The sequence below is a fragment of the Cyclospora cayetanensis genome, unplaced genomic scaffold (assembly GCF_002999335.1).
Source record: "Cyclospora cayetanensis isolate NF1_C8 unplaced genomic scaffold, CcayRef3 CcayRef3_contig_254, whole genome shotgun sequence".
Taxonomy (NCBI): Eukaryota; Apicomplexa; class Conoidasida; order Eucoccidiorida; family Eimeriidae; genus Cyclospora; species Cyclospora cayetanensis.
The window spans coordinates 14,051-35,429 of NW_020312208.1; the positions used below are offsets into that span (position 1 = coordinate 14,051).

The window sequence follows — 21,379 nt, forward strand, 5'->3', positions numbered from 1 at the left end:
ACGAGGTGTACATACACTGTGCAGTTGTGCAAGGCAACGAAAACCCCAACGCAGCAAGCACGACAGCACATAAACTCTCCGACTTGTTGCCGTTGGGCCAGAGACTGCCCCTGCCGCCCCTCCCCTGCCAGAGGTCCTCTCCACTAGCAATCGGGGAAATTGAACTAGAAGACGGTAAGCTCCTCCCCTCTTCCCCGCCTCACCAAACCCGAAGGGGCACGCATGCTTCCACGCTTTAACAAGCAAGCTCATTGCGCATATCCTAAATATGTACCCAGTATACGTATAAAAACAATCGTCACTGTAAGGGCGTCTGTTGTGTCAAGCTCTATGCAGCCGCCCCACGTTTCTATGAATACGTGTCCACACGCAATTCTTTCTAGATCCGCCTACCATTCGATATTATGAAGTGTGGCCCGTGCTTTTTACTGTTTGCAATGCATTTCTGGTTATGAAACTAATGCCTACATTCATATGGCGTCGGTCTATCGAGGCGTTTTTGCAGCAGACGCCTCGCATTGGCATATTTGGTAACACCAGCAGCTTTGATACACTAAGAGGGAGGTTTCCGTAGCGGCTATTGGTTAACACACCGACACACAGGCCAAGTTGCAACCGTAATCGTTTTATCCCTGTGGCCTGTCTGCTGCCATATACTGTGCTGCTGCAGATCTGACAGGGCAACTGGCAGATCCGCCGACTGTAGAGCTCTTTGAAGCAGCAGCAAAAGCAGCAGAAGGCAGCTGCTGCTGGAACTCGGGTGTCTCTGTGGGCTGCGCGCTTCTCACAGAGGACGGCATTGTTACTGGCGCAAACGCAGAGACAAGTGCCCTAGGCATTGGGTATAGCTTCTCTACTTCCTTCCCTTCTCACCCTCTCCTCTGCATATTCGTTCCCTTCCGCAGACAAAACCCTAGTTTCTATGCTTGCTTAAAACAAGGCGCCTCGTGCAAAAGTGCATAGAACTATTTAAATGCATGCGCCCCCTTTTCACTGCGTATTCGCAGCTGCTGCGCTGAGCAGAGTGCTATCGGAGCCGCAGCGGCGTTAGGCAGGAAGCGGATTCTTAAGGCCGTTGTCATTTGCACAACGATGTCTCAAGGCCCCTGCCACCCGTGTGGGCGCTGCCTCCAGCTGCTGATGCAAGCACAGGAGAATATGCGAGCTGCTTTAGCCTTGCGCAGCTCTGAGGGAAAACAGCAAAACCCTCCATCCTCCTGGGAAGGGCCACCGGCACAGCTGGTGCTGCTGATGCCCTGGCGGCACCAGGTAGATGGAAAGTTCAAGTGGCGCCTAAAGGCCAGGCGCTTAGATGAATTGGGAGCAGAGGATCGTTTCATGCTCTAGGAGTCCTTTGGCATTATACCTTTACCCCGAGTACCTGCTACATGAGGTTTAGAAGGCCGTACGAGAATGCCCGCCTGCCTTGGCGTTTATTTTTATTATCGGAGAATGGCGATTTCCGTTGTTGTCAGGCGTGCAGCAATACTTTGAAGGGCTTGGCATGAATACTCATTGAAGCGTAGCCCTTCCGATACAGGTCCACGTAGCTGGTGACCTTCCCATAGGTACAGAGCGCAGATGCAGCAGGCATATTTTCCAATGCCGGAAAACATAATTAAAACATGAAGTAGAGCTCGGAATTGCAATTAGGGCTGGCACTTCTTATTAGTAGATGGCAGCTGTTTTCAGATGTACAACTTCTAGTCGATAGGGATGGTGTACAACCGTACAGAGTGTAGGTCGCAAACTGCGTGGAATTCATACGGCAGGGAAGACTTATCAAACTTGTTTTGTTGCAACCATCTGAGAAATGGTGCTGACGTCTCTTGCTTCACAGCGCGGCGCTCGCATTGCCTTTCTCGTATGCACTGCTAGGCATATTTCAAGAGTGAGCTTCCCAAGTAGGCACTTTACTCCAGTTGCGCAGCAGAAAACGATATGGATTTATAAAGCCCGCAACGAAGTATCGATACTTTTTGATCACTGTTGCATTCTGTTGGTTGGCAGTGATCACAAGCCTGCAATTCCAAAGTGTCCTCTCAATCGGCGGCAGTCCCACTATCTGATTCAGCTGGCAGGAGGTTCTTCTCTAAAGGAACGGTTAATTTATTACTGAATGTAAACTGATTATCACATTTGGATTTGCCTTCGCTGAAGCTGCAGCGCGTAGCACTCGACCGCGGTCATCCGTACTTCCGCTGTGTCGAGCATGGCTCTCCCGCTGCTTCGTGAACTTGTGCTCTCTGTTTGTAAGCAGTGTAAACAGCATAATAAAAGGCAAAATGACAGCGAGTGAAACCAGTGATCCCTTTCGCCTTTTGGGATATCACCGGCATATCGTTAGTCAGCAACTTGCGGCCAATTACCCATTCTACAGCGAAACGCAAAGTGGCTGTTCTGAGGACCAGGTCACAATCGCGTGAGGGAAAAAAACAGCTGGTTCACGCCACAGATAAGCCGGCCTAGGTTGGCATCCAGGAATAATGTATCACAGAATTAACAGGGGTGTCTGTAAGGCCGAAAGTAGTATCGCATGTCCTCCGTTGGGGTTAAGAACGTCGCTCTTTAGGGCTGTTTGCTACTGGTATATCCTAATGTTGCTTTGCATACGAGGCCCCTCAAAGGACAACCCGGAAGATCAGAACCTGTCCTTTGAGGCAAGACAAGTGCTTCCTCTTGTTCCGCAGGCTTGGCAATCGCTGCATCCCCCGTCTCATTTCACAAATCCAAAAGGCAGCCAACCGGCCGCAAAGCAGTTTACTTGAAGCCCTACTATGCCTAGAGGAATGTATTGTTGACCCTGTCCGTAATTCTTCCCCACATTAAGGTTGCGTGCCCACTCACTATCTTTCACCAGAACCGATGCCTGGTTTACGCAAGCATAAAACAAATAGGTGTAGCCGTAGCCAAGTGTCTGCTTAGCTCTTCGAAAGGTGTTTAACTAGTGTGTATTTTACGAGGCAGATTCGCTGGTAAAGATGTGTCTGGTGGGTAGCAGGCCTAGGGGACAGCATGTAAATGGTTTTAAAGGCGCCAATATGGCCGTGTAACTCGCATAAAGTAGCGTTGTGTTTCTGGCTCTTGCCTTTATGGGATTGGATAAAGAAGCTATAGCAAGGGATGATTTGGCACGACGGCAGGAACTCTTGATTCAAGCGATCGAGTTGGGCGTGGTCTCTACAATTCACCGTCTACTGAAGCCGTGTGCCTCTGCTCGTTACCGATTCGAAAGCTCCTCAGTCGAGCCTCATGAAAAATGCAGCCCTTCACAGGAGCGTGCTCCCAAGGAGATCCACAGCGCAGAGAATTGTAATTCGCTTAAAGGAGTATCCTTGCACAGCTGCCTTTCTGAAACTCCTTTGCGAGGGGCCAGATGGAATTACATGGGGGGAACAAACGCGCAATCACCGGCAGTTGTTAGGAATACAGTGCAGGGAGAGGATTACAGGCAAGTCCAAGCCACTACACTTCGAATCTTAAAGTGCCTTGGAGGGCGTCTATCGGCGAGGAGTGAGATGCTAGAGAACGGAGTATTGGGAACCGCAGGAGAGCTTTTTATAAGCCACTCCAGCACACAAATAAGGTACTTCTGTTGTACAGTGCTGTCACTGAATAACACTGAGGCTGCACAGACCTTGACATGGGTTCTTGTGAACTTGCTGATCATAAGAAGAGAACCAAGGATTTATGAAGCTGTGGGCTGTACTGTAGTGGAGCTGCATTAGGAGGAAAAGGCCATGCAGCCATCTCCTGAACAAATCAGAGCAGAGCCACAGCTTGATGACGATCAGGCCGATCGAGCTGGCCCATTATACGATGCAGGCTTTTGGCTTCGGAGTTCCTGGCGTCAATCTGTATCTACGATGATGGCGGAAAGATCCTCGCGGAGGCTGGTGAATGCCCCCCAAAAATTCATAGCAGCTCTAACAGATTGGAATAACAGCATAGCGCCCTGCAGCAGCCATAGCTTCCGTACCGCTTATCCTATAGGCTGGTGAATGGATAGTGGTACGCAAGGGGAAGATATGCATAACTAGAGAGCCTTCTGAGCCTGCGTACTTCTTGTAGGCGTAGACAGCCAGCTCGTTTCCTTTCTCTGTGTCGTGCCTTGGCACCTCCCCCTTCCGGTAAGAGGCCAGCGTCGCTCAGTCTCAGACTACCTTTCTCTCTACTGAGCATCTTCTCTTCATTGCCTTCGAGAAGTAACCAACTTTGATGAGTTTTCGATGTGTTGCTCCCTTATTCAGGAGATGCGCCTCCTGCGCAATTCCACCGTGGCAGCTTGCAGCGTAGCAACGTGAGGAGGCTTTTTACACGCAGCCTTTAGGGCGCTTCTGCAGTGCCCGCGGTCTACCATTCAGAGTTACGAAGCCGTGAACTGGCCAATAAGGCAATCCTTTCTCTCACAACAAGAGCCTTTCCCTCACTAAGCGGAGCTTGTGGGCTCGCCTTTGTTGATTAGGGTGCCGGAGACAAAGATACGATTCGCCACCACCAGTATCGTGCCTGCAGCAGCGCGGTTGCTCCGGCTTTTCCTGCCCAAGTTGGAATGTGTCGAAGCAAAGCACGGGGATAGCGTCAATGCCACTGCTGCCTTGGCCCCCCTGGATGGCCTGAGAGAGCCGGATCCTCCTCCACGTCAGACGCTCGAGTTAGAAACAGCCTCAATGTTAGTTCCTGTCTCTCTCATACTTATCACAATAGTGTGAAGCTAACTAGAGAAGCTTGAATTCTTAGAAATCTAAGATCTTTGCCGAAATGTGAGTTCTTAGTTGATACCACACTGTCCTCGATGCTTCCCATGCACCGTCCAGGCTTCTCCGCCTTCTAGCCACTATCATAACTGATGATAACACGGCAGATGATGCAATGAAACATGAGGTACGGTTTCACCTCCTGCACTTTTACACTTTTCAAGGTTTGATCAACATAATGCTCTCTATGAGTTGTCTTCTCCCTACTGTTTACCCATTTCAGCGGCATGGTGTAACCTGTGCTTTGGGTTGCAGTTAGTGTCTGTTGCATGCAAGTACATCCCCATTATGTGGCCTACCGGAGCGCACGAGCCTCTAGGCATGCTGAACCGCCTTGGTTGCACTGAGGAAGGCTTGAAGGCGATAGTGAACAACGATGACTTTCTAAGGGTGAGAATGTGACAGCGTGCAATATATTCATGTTGAGGTACCCTCACAAGTCTACAGCAGAGCTGGACCATGCGTTCCTATGCTCTGCATACAGTTACTGCCGCTGCTGTTGAAGGAACCCACACACAGACAGTGGGAAATGCATGAGCTTCAGCAGCAGCTTGGTATTCAGCCGCTAGTACCCCAACGCGGTTTGCTGCTTCCACACGTAAAACAAGTACTTTGCAGGGCCTCTTCAAGCTTTCGATTTCAATGCGAATTGTACAAATGCCTCCGGGGACGGAGGCAAGTTATTTACGAGGTAATATCAGAGCGTCTTTGTGGGGGCAGTGAGACAATACGAAACAGACTTGCTTACCGGTCGTTGCATTACGCGCTACGCGATCTGCGAATACGCAAGTAAGCAAGCCCCCTTGGTGTTGTCAGGTAATGGGTCTTACCGCAATGAAGCCAGCAGCTGTCCTTCTGGCGGAGGCCTTTAGTCGCATGCAGGCGAGAGAGCGGGATCTGCTTGCCACGGAAATGGACGAGCCGCACGATGGGTGGCTACAATATATTGTCGAAGAGGACCATGAATATAAAGAGGCTTCTGTGGAGGCTATGCATGTGAAACACCCTTCCTTTCCTAGTGGAAAACACTCGGCTTAGCAGGAAAGAGTTAAAAAGCACCGAGTAATGGCAATTTCGTAGTTTTGGGATGCTTCATAACAAGCTGACTCTTTGGTTGGCATGCAGCCTATGCTCGTACTTTTGCAGAAGCACACCCTGATCCGTCTTCGGCCTGCTTGGGGCGTGAGAGAGAGCGGTCTTTGTGGGAGCTTAACACAGTCAGAAGCGTTGTGGTAATGCTGCTGTCTTGATGATGGCGCTTGTGATTCTCTGAAATAGGCACTCTCACTAATACAGTTTGTCCTGGAGCACGATCTAGCGAAGACTGAGCCAGTGGTACGGGGAACCATTATAGGATAGTGGATAGGATATTCTGCTCTTTTGGTGATTGCCATCAGCTAGTCTTGCATGGCAAAGGTTCTCACTGAAAACAGTTGGCCGAAAATATTGCGATTGGCTTATTTATGCAGGAACGTTGGATAGGGGCAAGGTGGGCGTCCAGGTTTGTGCCTGGGATTGAAGGTAAGGGCTCCAGATTGAAGGGGGGATGGATTAGTGCTGCCCTGGGGAATACTCATGTAACGCAATAAATTTTAAAAGTAAAAGCGATTCAGCGAACGGCCCCATTAAGGAAAACGATACAAATTTGAGGCTCTCCTGAACTAGCAAATTGAAGCAAACGCCATTCGCTTGCCAGCCTACGCCTGCTTTCCGGTGAAACTTGTTCTCCAGGCTCCTTGCAACGGGCCAAGAACACGCACAACGCCAACTTAAGAGCTGCAGCTTCTGCATGCCTCCAGGCGATGGCGCATTGAAACCAAAAAAGGTTTGCTCCAAGGGCTACTTATCAGTCTCCCGTCTGCTGGGCGCGTGTCACTCTCGCTTTTTAGAATGCGATGTTGCTCTTTTTGCCGATGGGTGGAAGGTCCACGCCTATTTGATACCAATTCTTACTTCCTAGGATTAACGAACTGGCCCCCCTTTCATTCCAGACAAAATACTTGTAATCCTTTGCTTAAAGTTTCGCTTGGGAGATGCCTAATTCCAGCCTCAATGCAAAAAGAAATTTAGTGAGTGTTGTCCAAGAGTTCCCTGCTTCCCTTGTCCACGCCCCTCAGGAGTAAGGATATGAGGCTAGACAAGTAGCTAGGAGGAGCGTACCTGCACAATCTAAGGACTTCAAGAAACCAGAGCTAGTTGTCCATTGCAGCAAGCGCACATGCACACAACCTGGCTACTGCTGTGTCAAACTAACGCTACTCTGCAGTAAATGGGGCACACGAACAGACAAGCAAACATTTTAAATCCTTACTAATTCTTAGACACTATAAGTAGCTTAGTCTAAAGTGTCTAAGCGTAGCTTTGTGTGCTACAGCCATAGTTAGTAGGCATGGAGAACTCAGCCACATGTTTTTACCCATTGATCGGATTATACTTAGCAAGCAAACCAAAAGACCGTGTTTTTTGAGGAAATCGGAAGCTTACATGATGCTGGGCCTCTTGAAAACCAGCCATGGGGCACTCATCAGGCAATGGTGGTTTGAAACAATGACTTGCTAAACGTCTTATGTAGATGGCTGAAGTGGGGGCTTTCTTTGTACATGGACGGCTATTGTGTCTCTTTCCAATAAAAGAAGTGCTTACGTACTGCATATCCTCCAGTCATTTTTGATGGTATTGGCGGAGCATTTTTTTGCAAACCTAGATGCCTCGATGCTGTTTTAGCTTTCGCTGGTTCTGAACTAGCTTTTCTAGTGGTCTACATGGCATATCAGAATAGCCAGACAGATATTTTTTGTGTATCACATGCAAAAGCAGGGAGCTACCCCCTGAAATAAGAGGTAAAAAAGATTTATGTATCGTGTGTAGTTACCTCCTGCTGTTGATGGCAAATTGCTGGGGTCTTCAAAGAGTGTCGAAGAAGGTACCACACAGATAAAAGTCCTGTGAAAATATCTTGCTTGACCTTCAAGAGGTATACTTTGAATCTTAATGAGCAAAAGTTACTAGTACGTTTGGTGTTACTCTTCACTTTTAATAGACATGAAAAGCAGGGGAACACTCCCCCGCCCTACCCCCAGAGCAACGTCGTCTCCAGAATAAAAGAATGATCCTGCGCTCTTACGTGGTAGCCACTGTACCTTCAAGTAAATTGAGAAGAATTCTAAAAACCATTGGCTTTGTGTGTTTGCGTGAGACCCCGCTGGAGGCAAGCCGGGGCAGGGCGAAGCAGCAAGGAGATATCATTTACAGTACGAAATCAGTAGATCCACTCCTCGTCTTTCTTGTAAATAATCGCATATATATTGCTGAGATACTTGGTGAGCTGCTATATCATAGTCTTGTGCTTTTTTCTGCTGCTTCCTTGTTTCGGTGATTGGCGTGAAGCGGAGAAAAGTAGCCGAACCACCTTAACAATGTAATTTTCTTTGTTCATTACTTGCTTTTCTACCTTAGGTTATGCTCGGTACCGCCCAGCTTGGTGCATCCACGTTCCGCAAATGAGGCCGTAGTCAAGCTCTCGTCGTGCGATACGGACGCTTTGTGTCACTGAAGTTTCTTCTTGGCGGGGTTAAAGTAAGTACGAAGCTAAACACTCGTCATGCATACACCTATCTGTGGGGCCCAAAATAGTGGGCTCGGGTGTTTTAGGGTTTAGGGTTTAGTTTTTGCTGTAAAACCTGCCAGTCCATTGGTTTCAGTTGGACGCGTCGGCGTCATTCTTGGCGACTGGTTTTCTTCTACCGTCTGATGGCTTTAATTGCCGTAGTTGGAATCGCAGCGTCTCTACTCTTGCACTTGCTGATTCCTAGCTTAAGCTTTTTCCGCAACTATCGGTGTGGGAAGCGGGCGATTACTCTCCTTAGCGTCAACTTCACAATAATGATGTCCATTATGGGGATAATGGCCATTATGCCAATAATGATGGCAGGGATCCTTGACGTGTTCGGGAATTTTTCAATTGCGGAATTCATGAGTCTGGGGAAGTGGGTCAGCAGACTGGGATTCCTCTCTAAACAGGGGCCTTGGTTAGTAGCCTTTCCCGCTAATCTCTGGCTGATAGTCTCATTCATCAGAAATGTATGGATTATTGCCGCTTTCAATGATTCATGCAGCAGGAGATGGAGCTGAGAAGGAATTGCGGCTGTGGATAACTGCAGAACGTGGTACAGGGGCTCCGCTAGTTGCTCGAGCACAGTTGCACATTGGGGTAATTTCCATCGAAAGCAGTGCGCACCTGAAGCTGCGAACTCTAGCATTATTTGAAGGCATAAGCTGTGTTGGCTGCCCATGTTGTTCTTCTTCGTCTCGGAGGAAAATACAAAACTTTCAGAGTCGGGGCTAATCAGCACTTGCAACGACGGAGAGGTGTTACTATCACAGAATTTCTTCCCGTTTACCCCTCAAAGTATAGATGGCAGCTGCTCGTTTCGTGACGTTCTGGTGTGTAGAGCGTATATAAATCTTCGTAATGCCCAAAACATTGATTGGACACAGTCGCCTCTGGACAAGTGCCTTGGCAGCAAGCCTGTTTCCGCCAATGCCTTTCACGACAGCCTGACGGAGAAGAGCGACCTGTACAGATATCTCATGGTATACGTGAAGGCGTGGAGTACTACACTCTTAACCGCCACATGCTTCTTGTTGTACGCTGAGCTCAGTTCAAAGTTTGACTCGGTATTTTTCCAGCCAAAAGGCAATCACGCCAATGTGCTCTTCCGGTTTGAAGCTCCTCAAACACCTTTCGCCGACTAAGTGCAACAGATCTATTCCCATGTTTGATTGCCTTGCCTCTACGTATTTTAAGGCACCCGTTTGTCAACATTTACGCGATAGGCAAGTGAATCGACTCACATGGGTCTTTATGTTCTGTACTACAACTCGCAGCGCCACACACAGCACAGCTAGAAGTCAGTGGGTTCCTTGAGTCCAGAATAAGTGTTATGTGGATCAAGACGTGTATATACACAATAAACTAGTTTTTTCTAAGGGCGTTGCGTAGGCTAATAATGAAATAAATCCAGCGAAGATAATAAATCTTTTTGATGCCGCTTGGTGGCCCTGTTACCAGTAGTGGCGACAAAACTTTGGTAGCCAACAACTACAGCAAGTTGCAATCCATTTTTTGCAGTTCCGAGGGCAGAGTGAAGTGAGTCTCAATAAATTCTACTTACCGATTCCTTTGTGGTAAGTCCACAGTTGCATTGCGTAGATCACCCACATGCTGGGCTTCCTCTAGAGTTTGCTGTGTGCCAACTATGGCCTGTAGTTGAGTGGAGTCTTTCTAGAGTATAATAGTGCATTCAAAAACCGTTAAACAGCAATAATAATAGTAGTGAGGTTTGTGCCTCATTTTGATTACGCTCTACCATGAAACTGGGTTGAGTGCTCACAAAGGTTCTCAGAGAATATGCCTTCGTATGATGCAAACACGGACTTTTATTAATTTTGTCGTTTATACACTTATTTTGGGGAGCTGCGCCTTCTTCTTCCTCGCGGATGGATGTCTCTCACCAACCGAACATGTTGAACTAAGGGTCTATATCCATGGACTAGCTGGGTGCCAAAATGTAGCAGTATTTATAGGTGTTGCCAAGCACTAGAACTTTGATTTAGGCGTGCTAGTACTCAAATTCTGAGAAACTGTTGTCTTCAATGTGGTGCGAAGATTCAGTGTAGGGCAGCCGCGAAAACCAGTGGGTGTTAGTCAATTGTTCCAGCAAATAGCCATCCACTGTATAGACCACACGGATAAGGAAACAGCCTGACAACTAGACAGCCCATAGCAAACTCTTGTGCCTTGATCGGGCCTTGGAAGTCTGCAAATGAATGCCCTCTCCCTGAGGTGCCTTTAATAGATTGTCTACCGGTAGTTCGCCAGTCAAATACGCGAGCATCTATTAGCTGTGTTGCTAATTTTAGTGCATCTACTTCGACAAAATGATGAACGATGCCCCGTATTGGCCTTCCAGGGAATCTTGAGGAAATTAAGCGCCTCAATGTATCTTGCAGCATGTGTTCCGTAGTTCTTGTGGGGGAAGTCAAGCATGCCACTGCTTTGTCTGCCGTGTCAGCCTCGTATTGGGGGTTTGCCGCTATATGCTGCCACGAATTAGTGCACCGGGCTTCCTCGTAGCTTTCCAGAAGTTCGTACACAGCTTCATGAGGTTCAGCCGTAAAGAGCAGCTGTTGAACGTAAGTGAGGTTCTCTCCATTGAGATCTTCTTGTCCTAGTTTAGATTCACTCGCTAGATATGCCTCGGCGTAATGCTCAATCAAAAATTGCTGTAGGGCACGTTGTAGATGCTGTTCAGCTTCCGCAAGGGTAGGCGGATCAGCCTCCTCATAATGCGTTTCCTTTCGGAAGGGGCTTACATGGCCTGCAGCGTGCAAAATGCAGAAACCGCCTTGCTTTGATTCATTTAGTGTAAAAAGTAGAAAGTTGGACCATACGACGTGCACGAAAAACAAACAGCTCTGGTAAACCAGCATGGCATCGGTTCCATTAGAGCGGATCTGCTTCTTGAAATGCCGCAAAGGCAAATGTCAGCTTACTTGTGGGAGGCACAAGATCCACTAAAGGGTCTTCAGTACCCCAAATACCCATAACCTCGGCTGAGTTTACAGCACCTGCTTCGTCACACCTATCAGGGGCGCCCCTGCAAGGTGAGCCAGCTCGTGCTTCTGCTTCGAATGTCCGTTCGTGAGCAGTCGTCGCTGCTTGCTGCCGATGGTTCTCGAGTTCTATCTGAAGAATGCCGTGTGAAAACGCCAATATGGCATCTGGCTGTCCGATATTGCAACGCGAGGCGATTGGACGTTTGGATCATGCAAAATTTTGCGATTGCATCGCCATTGCTTGCATTGTGGATTGCAAAACGATTGCTAATTTAGCGCCGATTGTGTCAAGCCTCCACTGTGGTTAGTGTTACACTCGAGGGGGATAGCCCTCGTTTTTTGGCACAAGGGTGTGCAAACACTTAGCCTAGAAACGAAAGTTACAGTTCATCGAGAGCTTCCGCATGGTGGATGCAGCAATTTGAGAGTTGCCTTGTTAGCTTCTTTTACAGCAAGCACCATTGCTTATGTGCACCTCTGTGGACCCCGTGTAGGTGAGCCAGGGTGAAACTCACTACGTCAGTAAATAGAGGAGCCCATTCACTTGGACTTTGTAGCGCGAAACGGCAAGACGCGAGAGTCACCACTTTACTCTTGGGTCGTAGCCGCCTAGAGGGAAAACAGGTAACTCAGCTCAATGGGGAGACCATTGTTTTTTGAATAGCCTGCAGTACTGTAAGTTTATTGGTGACCGCTTTCCTTGTTACCCCATTGGCACAGTGACAAAACTGGCTTTGCTAGAGCAGCGTTGGTACCTGTCGCAGCAGAGGATCCCAATGCATTTAATGCAACAGCCTAACCACAAAGTAGCCGATGCCACACTCTTTGCAGCTCTCTTTAGCGTGTGGCCTAGTGCAGGTAGCCCCAGACACCTCCAGCGGTGCTGCCTCCGTAGGCGGCTGCGGATAGACTGGCGAATGAGACTTTCATCGTCTAAGATATCAGGTGAAGCACTATATGGTGCGAACTCGTTGAGAGCTTGTCCATGAGCCCGTAAGACCACAGGAGCTGACATAGAGCTGTGGCGGCTATTTAGGCATCGCATGGGCTGCAGGTTGATATAGGCATTATTGCGCCCAACAACCAAGGAAAGATGCGATACCGGCCAAAGTCCATTTGTACTTTTCTGACTGGGGCCACCCAAGATGAAAGGAGAAGGATTACTTTCCGCAGCGTGAATTGTGCGCCATTCACTGATGAGCGCATTCTCATTGGTTTTCAGCTCGGCAAGGGCAACTTGGAGCTGCTGGACATCCTCCAACGCAGTTTTGCCCTCTGACGCGGTGCTTAGTTCACCGTTTAGCTGTTTTTCTTGGTACATGAAACATTGTAGCTTTTGCTCGATATTGCACTGCTGAACAGAAAGATATTGTTGAGCTGCATGAAGCCTAAAAGCCAGATGCTGCTGCAGGCGGTTGTGTTGAGCAGTTATGCCCTGCAGTGCCAGTAGAACATCAAGCTTTCGCCTCGAAAGGTTCTCGTCTTTTGAAAGCGACTGAGACTGTAGCTGCTGCTGCTCTTGCGGGTCGTCGTTGGAACTGATGCAGATAGCCTCTCCGGTAAGAGGATCCCAAAGCTGAGCTGCCCCCGATTGCGCTAACCGCAAGACAAGATGTCTCTCGCCCTCTCCGACAATGTGTCCTACAAGACGTGAGCAGGCGCCAATATAGCATATTGGCAGTAAAAGCTTCTTCGAAGGCTATTCAGGGTGTAATTTCAAGGCTTATAAAACTACATGGATGGGTGGCTACTGCAAATTACATTGCACGGAAAGGGTCAGAACTGCAAGCGGTAACGTAAAGAACAGTGTAAACGCTTGCCTTGGACAATATAACAAGAGCACCCCGTCTGCATGCGCAGATCGAGTCCAATGAAGTAGCAGCAGAGAAGCAGGGCATGGACTCGGGCGGGGCAACAGCCAGCTTCCAAAGCCTGCTGAGGAGTCAGCCAAATAGGAATTTCCTCTGTAACCGGCACACACAATGGCGAATGCCACCTGAGGAGCTTTTTGGGGGTGCTAAAAGGATGCACCATCTAGCTTGCCATGACTACCGATACGCTGTGCAATGCTACGGTGAACAGCTAATGTTGCCACCTGAAAGGGCGAAGTGCTCTAGCTTGCCTTTGAACACCTGAGAGTCGTCTACGCAGGGAAGGAGAGAAACAAATGCTGCGGTCTTCTCTAGACAGTACGGCTCAAATGGAACGGCCACAGATTCAGGTGGAAGTGCAGGAAACAATAGATCGCACAGCAGACGGAGAGACCCGAGGCTGTCCATTACTGAAGGGGAGCAAAAACTTGCACATCTTCAAGAGGGATCAATACGGGGGCGTAGAGTCCGTACCACTCCGTATTACGCGTAGAAATCGACAGCAGCAAAGTGCTTGGGGCCAGCTCACCGATGGAGGAAGGTACTGCCAGTGCACCACACCGCTGTGCCTTTTGGCGCCACTGCATATCGAGCGTAATAAGTGCCTGAATATCATGACCATCACTTTTGTCATGAAACGGCTGGCGCTGAAAATTCACGCTTTCAAGCAACTGCTGCCCAGGTTGTACTAGTCGCGTATCCAGGTTTTCAGGAAACAGCATGCGAGGAAAACCGCAGCCGATTGCTAATGCCAGCCCTCGGATTTCGATTTTGAGAGATATAAACATATCACATGGGGTTGCTACGCATGCATGAGCTGCTCTTGAGTGTGGGGATACTGCACCGCCGGAGGCTGCGCTCGTTTTCTGTACCCCTCTATCATGACTGAGGAGTCCTCTGGGCTGCTGGAGACGAAAGCAGCCATTCAAGATACACAGGCAACAAGTGCCGTCCTCCGCAATGTGAATACGCCTTTCAAAAAGCTTCCGCAGCCTATTTCGCTGCTTGTAGGTACGAGGGATTGCATTTGCAAACGCAGCAGACTCCATTGAGGGAACAGCAGTTTCCGTAGCAGAGAGAAGTAGCGAACTCCACGCCAAATCCAAAGACCCCAAAAGGATACTTGGCTCCTCTCTGAGAGTATCTTTATAATCCTGCTGGTGCAATGAGTTGTGCCGGGTGCAGGCGATACTATCGGGTAGCCGCATTTCGTCAAAAACAGAAATGTATATGCGGCCACGCTGTTTGTACAGCCGCGCTATATCGTAGCATTGAACTCCAGATAGGTCGAAGGATAGAGCCTGGGAAGAAAAACCGGAGTAAGACTTGTAGCGGTTGTACACTATACTATCGTAGGATAGATTATATCGGCCAGCATTTTCAAGGCGTAAAGAGGGAGTGTTACCTGATCGATGAAAGGGTTCTCGCCTTCTGCTGATCTGGTAGATGAAGAAATGTCAACCCCAATCTCCGGTAAACTAATCCGTACCACGACTTTTGGGCGGCTAATCTGAAGTACATTTATAGCTGAAGCTGCCTTAGTGCAGATTTTAGCAGCAGTTGCTGTTGAGGGAATAGCCTTTTCATAGACAGCAAAACCTACGCATCCCTGGGGTCTATAAGCCGGCTCAGAGATATTGCAGCATTGCCTGTGCCACTCGTTAAGATCTGCTGGTAGCTGACGTCGCGGCACATTGTACAGCCTTCGAACCTACGGCCAAGGTACCGAGGAGAAAAGAAAGAAACAGTAATACTTATCCAGTATCCGAGTGATTTACTAGCGCATGATTAAAGCCCATAAAATAGCAGTAAGACAATGCACCACTAAAACATGCGGCAGGCACCGGGGTACGGAGGTAGGCAGGCACATTGCAGCAGACAAGTGTACAGAGAAAGAGATACTTGAAACCATTGTCCTTCCGATAACTTGAATCTGCTCTGAAGTAACGTGAAACGGGTAGATATGTAGACAGACTCCGGCAAGAAGCAAATCAAGGAACACAGCAGACAAGGGAAGGAAGAAGCGATGGCCTTACAAAAGCCCTAACTTCGGTCGTGGGCGTATGACTGGAGGACGAAGATTTCTGAGGAAGTTTCTCGTCCTTCGCCTCCCATAAATATGACCGACGGCTCATTTGCTCTTGCTTCTCCTTCCTCATGATGCGTTTCTTTAAAAGTAGAGGCAGGACTACATGCGACATGTACTGACATATCCTAAACGGATCACATAGCTGCCACAATCCTCTAGATCCCGGAAAGGCTATCGGATTGCGGACCTCCTTAACCACTAAACAATAGGGGATAATAGGTCTCTCAAGCGGCATGTGAAGCTGCTGCGCTACGGAGCAGTCAGAGTCAGCTTGGTGAACGCGAGATGGCAATGCCTGCTGCTCTTCAGAATCCTTTTTCAATCCTAACGTAGCTGCAGCCTCATCTTCAGGCCAGGGTATCAACAGCTTTGCAGCTGCTGTGCCGGTCGTGGTGAGCAAATAATACCGTAGCTTGCGTTCATAGTAGCCTCCCTACAACGCAACCGCGCAGCATCTACCTACAGTGCCAGCCTGAGAAATAGCTACTTCTTGGCGTCCCATTTGAGCCAGCTGCGTTCAAGAATGAACAAAAAGAATTCAACATATTGAAAGGGCGGCATCAATAGTTGTCAAAGTGTGTGGCCGGTGTGTGGTTCCTCGCACCCAGCAGGCGTGTGGCTTGCACTGAGCCAGAGAATATTTTAGCGAGAAGACTGTCTGAGGATTTTGTGGATATCCCTTGAAAACAGCTTGAAGGATGGTTTCCATGTCCGTTCCGGGGAGTTGCTCGGAGAGTGTTCCTGCGTGAAGGCGCTGCATCGTTAGACATAGCCTGAAAGACGTTTTCAGCTTTGAGAGCGGGTACAGCTGGACCCTCGAGTGAGCAAGGAGACTCAAAGCACGGAGCGAAGGTGAGCCCCCACTCGTATTTCCGGCAGATACACCAGTTGGGGCCTCGTGAAGCTGTACGGTTGAGAGAGAGGTGACATGCGGTGCTAGAGCCGTTTCACGCAAAACAAGCCTCCGCCTTTTATAAACATTTTCTGCGGCTTGAGCGGCTTGTGCCTCTAATTTCGACTTGTGAACTGCTATCCATTCGACACCTGCATTCAATGTAAATACAGCCAGGTGCTGAAAGTGCAGAAAGGCTCTATCTTTTTAAAATCCACTCTCACAGACGCAAGCTCCGGGCTACACTGCTGTTCCGCAGCAGATCTGAAGTCATTTTTAGCTTGAAAAGTTCCAAGGAACATAAGATTCCCCTCTAGCCCAGACGATAATGGAAGGCAGAAGCTGGTGATATTTGCTGGGGCCAAACGCATACCAGCAGAACAGATGCCTCTCGGTCTATCGTGGCCTTGTGCAAGCGCCGTAATTATAATTCGAAGCTTAGCAAAGCCTCTTACGTGCCGACAATGTCTAAAAAGCCAAGTTCATAAACACAAACAGACCAACAAATGTGATACTGGAAACTTGAAGAGGCTACTACTAGTTTTTTTATCCCTGATATCAGATGGATGCGAGGTGTGGAAAGTTTCAAGTTCTGAATGAATTTCGTCATACTTTGTTGCAACCAAGAAGGATTGTGAGCTAGTCGGGGAAACTTCCTTGTCCTTGTTTTCTCCCAAACCAGTTGATGATACCTTGGATGAGAAAGAGCCCGCGAAAAAGTCTTCCGACGCAGATGCAGAACTAGAGGTGCCTAGGCATTGTGTTGTGGCCTTACAGGACTTTGACCTAGTGCTACGAAGCAGTGCAGTATCTGGATGCTGCTCCGCAAATTTTGTCTTCGCAGTAGCACAGGTTATACTCTTGCCAATTTCAGAATCCATTCCATAACTTTTGGAGTTTCCATGCGTTGACTCTGTGTGGACGCGAGCCGCATGAGCCCCTCTTTGATTTTTGCCTACAACTCTCCCAAGCGGCCAGCATGACCGGGCAATGGTTGATGCATGAGAATCCTTCCGATGGCATACTGGTTCTTGTTCAGTTCCCGCATCTACGGGTGGAGCAGCTGCTGCACTTGCAACTGCAGCAGCAGAAGCAGCTGCAGTTGTAGGCAGAACACCACGAGGCACAGCATGGTTGCGCTGCTCTGCTTTAAGGCTGGACGCTGCAGTGACTTTTCTGAGAACATCTGCGGAAGAGTTTTGTGAGACCGCGGGGGCTGCCGAGGTGTGGATATTGAATTGACGATGGCTATTCAGCTCTGTATCTCCGGCCGATGGTGCCTGAGGGGAGACAACTGAAGGCAGTGAGTGCAGTAACATTTCTTGTGGCCTCCATACAGTGGAATTTACGGTGAATCCCTTTGTCAACGGTTGGTGCAATGGTTCCCCTGCAACACGCTGTCATTCGGGGACTGGGAATACTTAGCCCGACGGGAAGCCTGTGCAACATGGGAGTGCTGCTGTACAGTTGCATCCGTTTCTCCTTTCGTAGAATTGAAGGGCAGGTCAAGGCAGAGTGCCACCGGGGACGAAATAGCGGTGCTCGAGTTTTCGGGATCGGCATAACTTCCACTCAGGAGTTCAAAGGCCAGCTTCTCAAGCTGCTGCGATAGTGGAACGTCGACCCTGGCCTCCACTGGCTTTGAAAGACCTAAAGCAAGTCATGAGGTGTATTTTTGGGCAGTGATGAAGGCACGCCAAGTCGCCATTCCCCACCCCCCGCTTCTTTTTGCGCCAGCTTTTACGCACTTTAAGTGTAGTGCAAACCCTGAACACTGCCAGATACTTTGACTTCTCCTACCAGGATGAGTAGCCCCAATATGGAGAGATATGGAAGAAAGGGGTTCGCCGATCGTGGCTTGAAAGGAGGCCACCACCGATTCCGTCTGAAGCTGCTGCCCTTGTCGCACAGGCAGAGCCTCAAGCGGCAGTGAAGACGCCACGGAAGGTATTGTAGACGTTGAGAAAAAAGGAAACTGCAACGCGATGTTTTGCTGACATCCGACAGGCCTGCCGTTGATCTGGCAAGAGACTGCAGCTGAAAGGCGCTGGCAGAGAAAGCGTCTAAATTGCTCTCGCGAAGGCAAATATTTGTCTGCGTGCCCGCGTTCCTGCTGATCTTGTGAAGCCTCGATGCTCAGCGTATCATGGGGGTCTCTTACACGTTCCTGCTCGCAGTCACAAACCAGCCATCGCGAAAAACTCCGCCACGGTTTCTTGACAGATAATGAACGCTCATTTCTTTAGGACTCCCTCAACGCTAGCTAAGTTGCACTATTCCATTCCCACCAGTGGATCTGGACTGGTGGCGTTTGCGATGCGAACGCATTTATTTCAACAGCTATAGCGGATGCACTGGTGCGCTTGCAGTCTGCTTTACGTTAGCAGGCCACAGCGGTAAGCCAATTGGGTTCACCTTAGTAGATATAAGCATTAAGGAAAAGGAAACTCCGGGCCTACGGACAGGCCCAATTGAAAGTTTGCTGAGGATCGAAGAAATAACCTGGAAAATATCGAGGTTGGCCAGCTGCTGCGAGTTCAAAGTGTCAACAGCGTACGCCAGTGACTCTTCTAGCTCGGCTGTTACTTCTTCTACTAACTGCTGCTTGTCTGCAGCCTCATCCCGTCTGCATTTTCATACATCAACTACAAATATATGGCTTTGTTTGGCAAGCAGGCTTAACTAGGCTGGCGATTCAACGGGCTAAATTACTGGCAGCGCGCACCAGTTGGAGCTATTTTCGTGTGGATATGAATGCAGGTGCTTACGAGAGGAGCATTAGCTGCAGCTCAAGACCAGTGGAGGCGAATTTCTGTTTTTTGCGTTGCTGTTGTATTAGCTCCCACAATCCCTCCACAACTGCATGAGCTGAAACGAGCTGCTTCCATTCTTGGTCACGCTGTACGCGTAGGAGACGCCTTTGTTGCATGTGATTTAACCACTCCTTCCAAATCTGAATACCCACAAATCAAGCGAAAACTATATTTTTAGCCCTTCTCGTAGACCAAATGTGCCAGTGCCTCGCCAAGCTCGCTCTAGCAGTTAATGCAAAACCTGTTCCGGCCTTAAAGAAAACAGCCATATGACACGAAGTGGCCCGAAATGGCAGTAACAGTACGAACTTGAGGGTGCTCCAGCTTTAAATTGTAGAGCCTGTTTTTGACGCTTTGCAGTTGCTGCAGAACTTGTGGGAGCATATGTAGCTCTCGTAACAAGAGCACTTGCTGCTGATCAGGTGGTTGTGTTTGGAGGTACACCGAGACGACTGCTACTGCTGCCTGCAGAAGAGGACGAAGATCCTGTGGAGCCCCACATCTTTTTCGCATTTCTTTGGATAACTGAAGGCAACTGTGGAGCCTGGCAGTGAGCTGGTCCACACCAGCAGAGCGCGCAGTGTACGCGTACGCTTCCCATGCAGAAAGTAGCTCCCGTGCTAAGGTATCTTCCTCTAAGAACAAGTGAAACTCATCTAAGGAAAAATGAAGGAGCTCTACTGCCACTCTAAAAGAGCGTCCCTGTGAAGGCATGGAGTACACCTCTGGCCACCAGCGATGTAACGAAAAACTTGGTAGACAGCTGAAGAGGGAAAACGCCAGGGGTGCAAAGCTCTTATAATTATCGGGACTGATAGTATTATGAGCACGAATAAAGCTAAACACGTGAACGTAGGCTCTTTGCATTACTGCTCTGGGGTGTTCGGCGAGCAGAAGGTGCGCGTAATGGTCGAGGACCGAAGTCGCACGGGCATCGTGCTTCACGGTCACTCTGGAATCATTGGGGGAGATATTATTCAACGATTCAATCTTGCCACCGATTCTAAGGGGAAAAGCGTGGGCCGCACCTTGTGCGCCACCACCAGCACCAACTGACTGGTGTGTGGTAGCAGCAGATGCATACGAATACTTTGTATCATCTTGCATTGCAAGTGGGTCACAAGACAGACCTGTGGCCTGCTGGACCCTCCACGCTGCCTCGTGCAGTAAGTGACGGAAGATGAAATAGTGTGCGAAATGCCGTTCGCAGGTTGTATATCTGGATACACTCGAGACGCAGCGATCACAGGTAGGCTGAATTAGGGGCCCCACAGCGCTGTGCACCACCCTCCTTAGCGAGGCCACTTCGTTCGAGAGATAATGGGTCTGCCTTTTGTATAATTGAATTTTTCGATCTGTGAACGGGATACGAGCATAGCAACCCCAAGGGGCGCTGGCCCCTTCTCCCTCCTTGGCTGCCACATCATGAAGGGATTCTAAACATACGCTAGAAGCCCCTTCAGATGATATACTAAAAGGAAGAATCTGAAGCAAAGGGGGAATACTCAGAATCCGGTCGTTTTGTTGCATGTGAGTTCGCTCTTGGTTGTCAGTTTGATCCCAGGTGACCCTACACCAGAATGTCGAGATGAGTCGCTGTAGAGTACAGCGAAGACGTCATCGTAGAACAGACGGCATCATAAAATCTAGAATATATAGATGAAAAAAGAGCATTTTTGTGCTTTAATGCGGCAACAAAACTACAAAGTCTGCGGGAAACACACAGTGCAGTCCTTCATTTGGTCAACTCACAGTCCATGTGGCTATCCTCTGTCGCGTAGCCTGCTTCTAAAGCGAGCCGGACAGCATTCCGGAAATTGCTCGATTTACTACATTCATTAGATCTGTGGATGAATGAGTTTCACCCCCAGACCTAAGGTTCACTGCTGCATAAATGATTGTGTGGGCAGCCCCATAGATGGCATGAGCACCGCCCACAGAAGACCACTTACCTTGTAAGTTCGGCGGTTGCCTTGCATCCACAGATCTATGCAAAACATGTTTATGCACACAGAACTGAGGGGACTTGCTCGTCGTTCTGAGGGCGTGTAGCGGGCGAAGCCACTCGTATCCAAGTTCTTCTCGTCTGAAGAGATCTAGTAAATAATTGACTGCTTGGGTCAGCTGTTTGCATATCCTATTGGTTGCAGAGTGGGAATAGCTCAATGCGTCAAGAATCAATCTTTTAGTGTGGCGAGCTAAGCTACAATTAAAAATTTTCTAGTACACCAGGTTCATGCTTACAAGAACTGGTAAAAGAACGATTAAAAAGTTTGGTTGTTGCTATCCTGTTTACTGCAAAGTGATGCTAGGTGGAGCCAAAAAGACGCAAGCTTGTG

At 48.9% G+C, this 21,379-nt stretch overlaps 3 protein-coding genes across 3 annotated transcripts; 2 read left to right on the plus strand and 1 right to left on the minus strand.

Moving 5' to 3' along the window:
* The first annotated feature begins 474 nt into the window (after positions 1-474).
* On the plus strand, positions 475-5,795 carry LOC113147529. The gene is made up of 4 exons (XM_026338370.1): positions 475-530; positions 709-739; positions 5,242-5,325; positions 5,496-5,795. The coding sequence occupies exons 1-4, from the start codon at positions 475-477 to the stop codon at positions 5,793-5,795; spliced, it is 471 nt and encodes a 156-aa protein (XP_026194155.1).
* An 852-nt stretch (positions 5,796-6,647) lies between these two features.
* LOC113147530 lies at positions 6,648-9,512 on the plus strand. The gene is given in 3 exon segments (XM_026338371.1): positions 6,648-6,826; positions 8,423-8,957; positions 9,072-9,512. Coding segments are annotated over 3 exon segments (1,155 nt in total).
* Positions 9,513-10,460: 948 nt separating this feature from the next.
* On the minus strand, positions 10,461-21,174 carry LOC34617456. The gene is given in 19 exon segments (XM_026338372.1): positions 10,461-11,164; positions 11,313-11,505; positions 11,861-11,984; positions 12,131-13,074; positions 13,272-13,339; positions 13,641-13,673; positions 13,959-14,547; positions 14,652-14,751; positions 14,896-14,957; positions 15,283-15,768; positions 15,940-16,407; positions 16,728-17,182; positions 17,348-17,614; positions 17,770-17,877; positions 18,028-18,394; positions 18,607-18,853; positions 18,996-19,180; positions 19,350-20,511; positions 21,053-21,174. Coding segments are annotated over 19 exon segments (6,684 nt in total).
* Between the last annotated feature and the right edge of the window lie 205 nt (positions 21,175-21,379).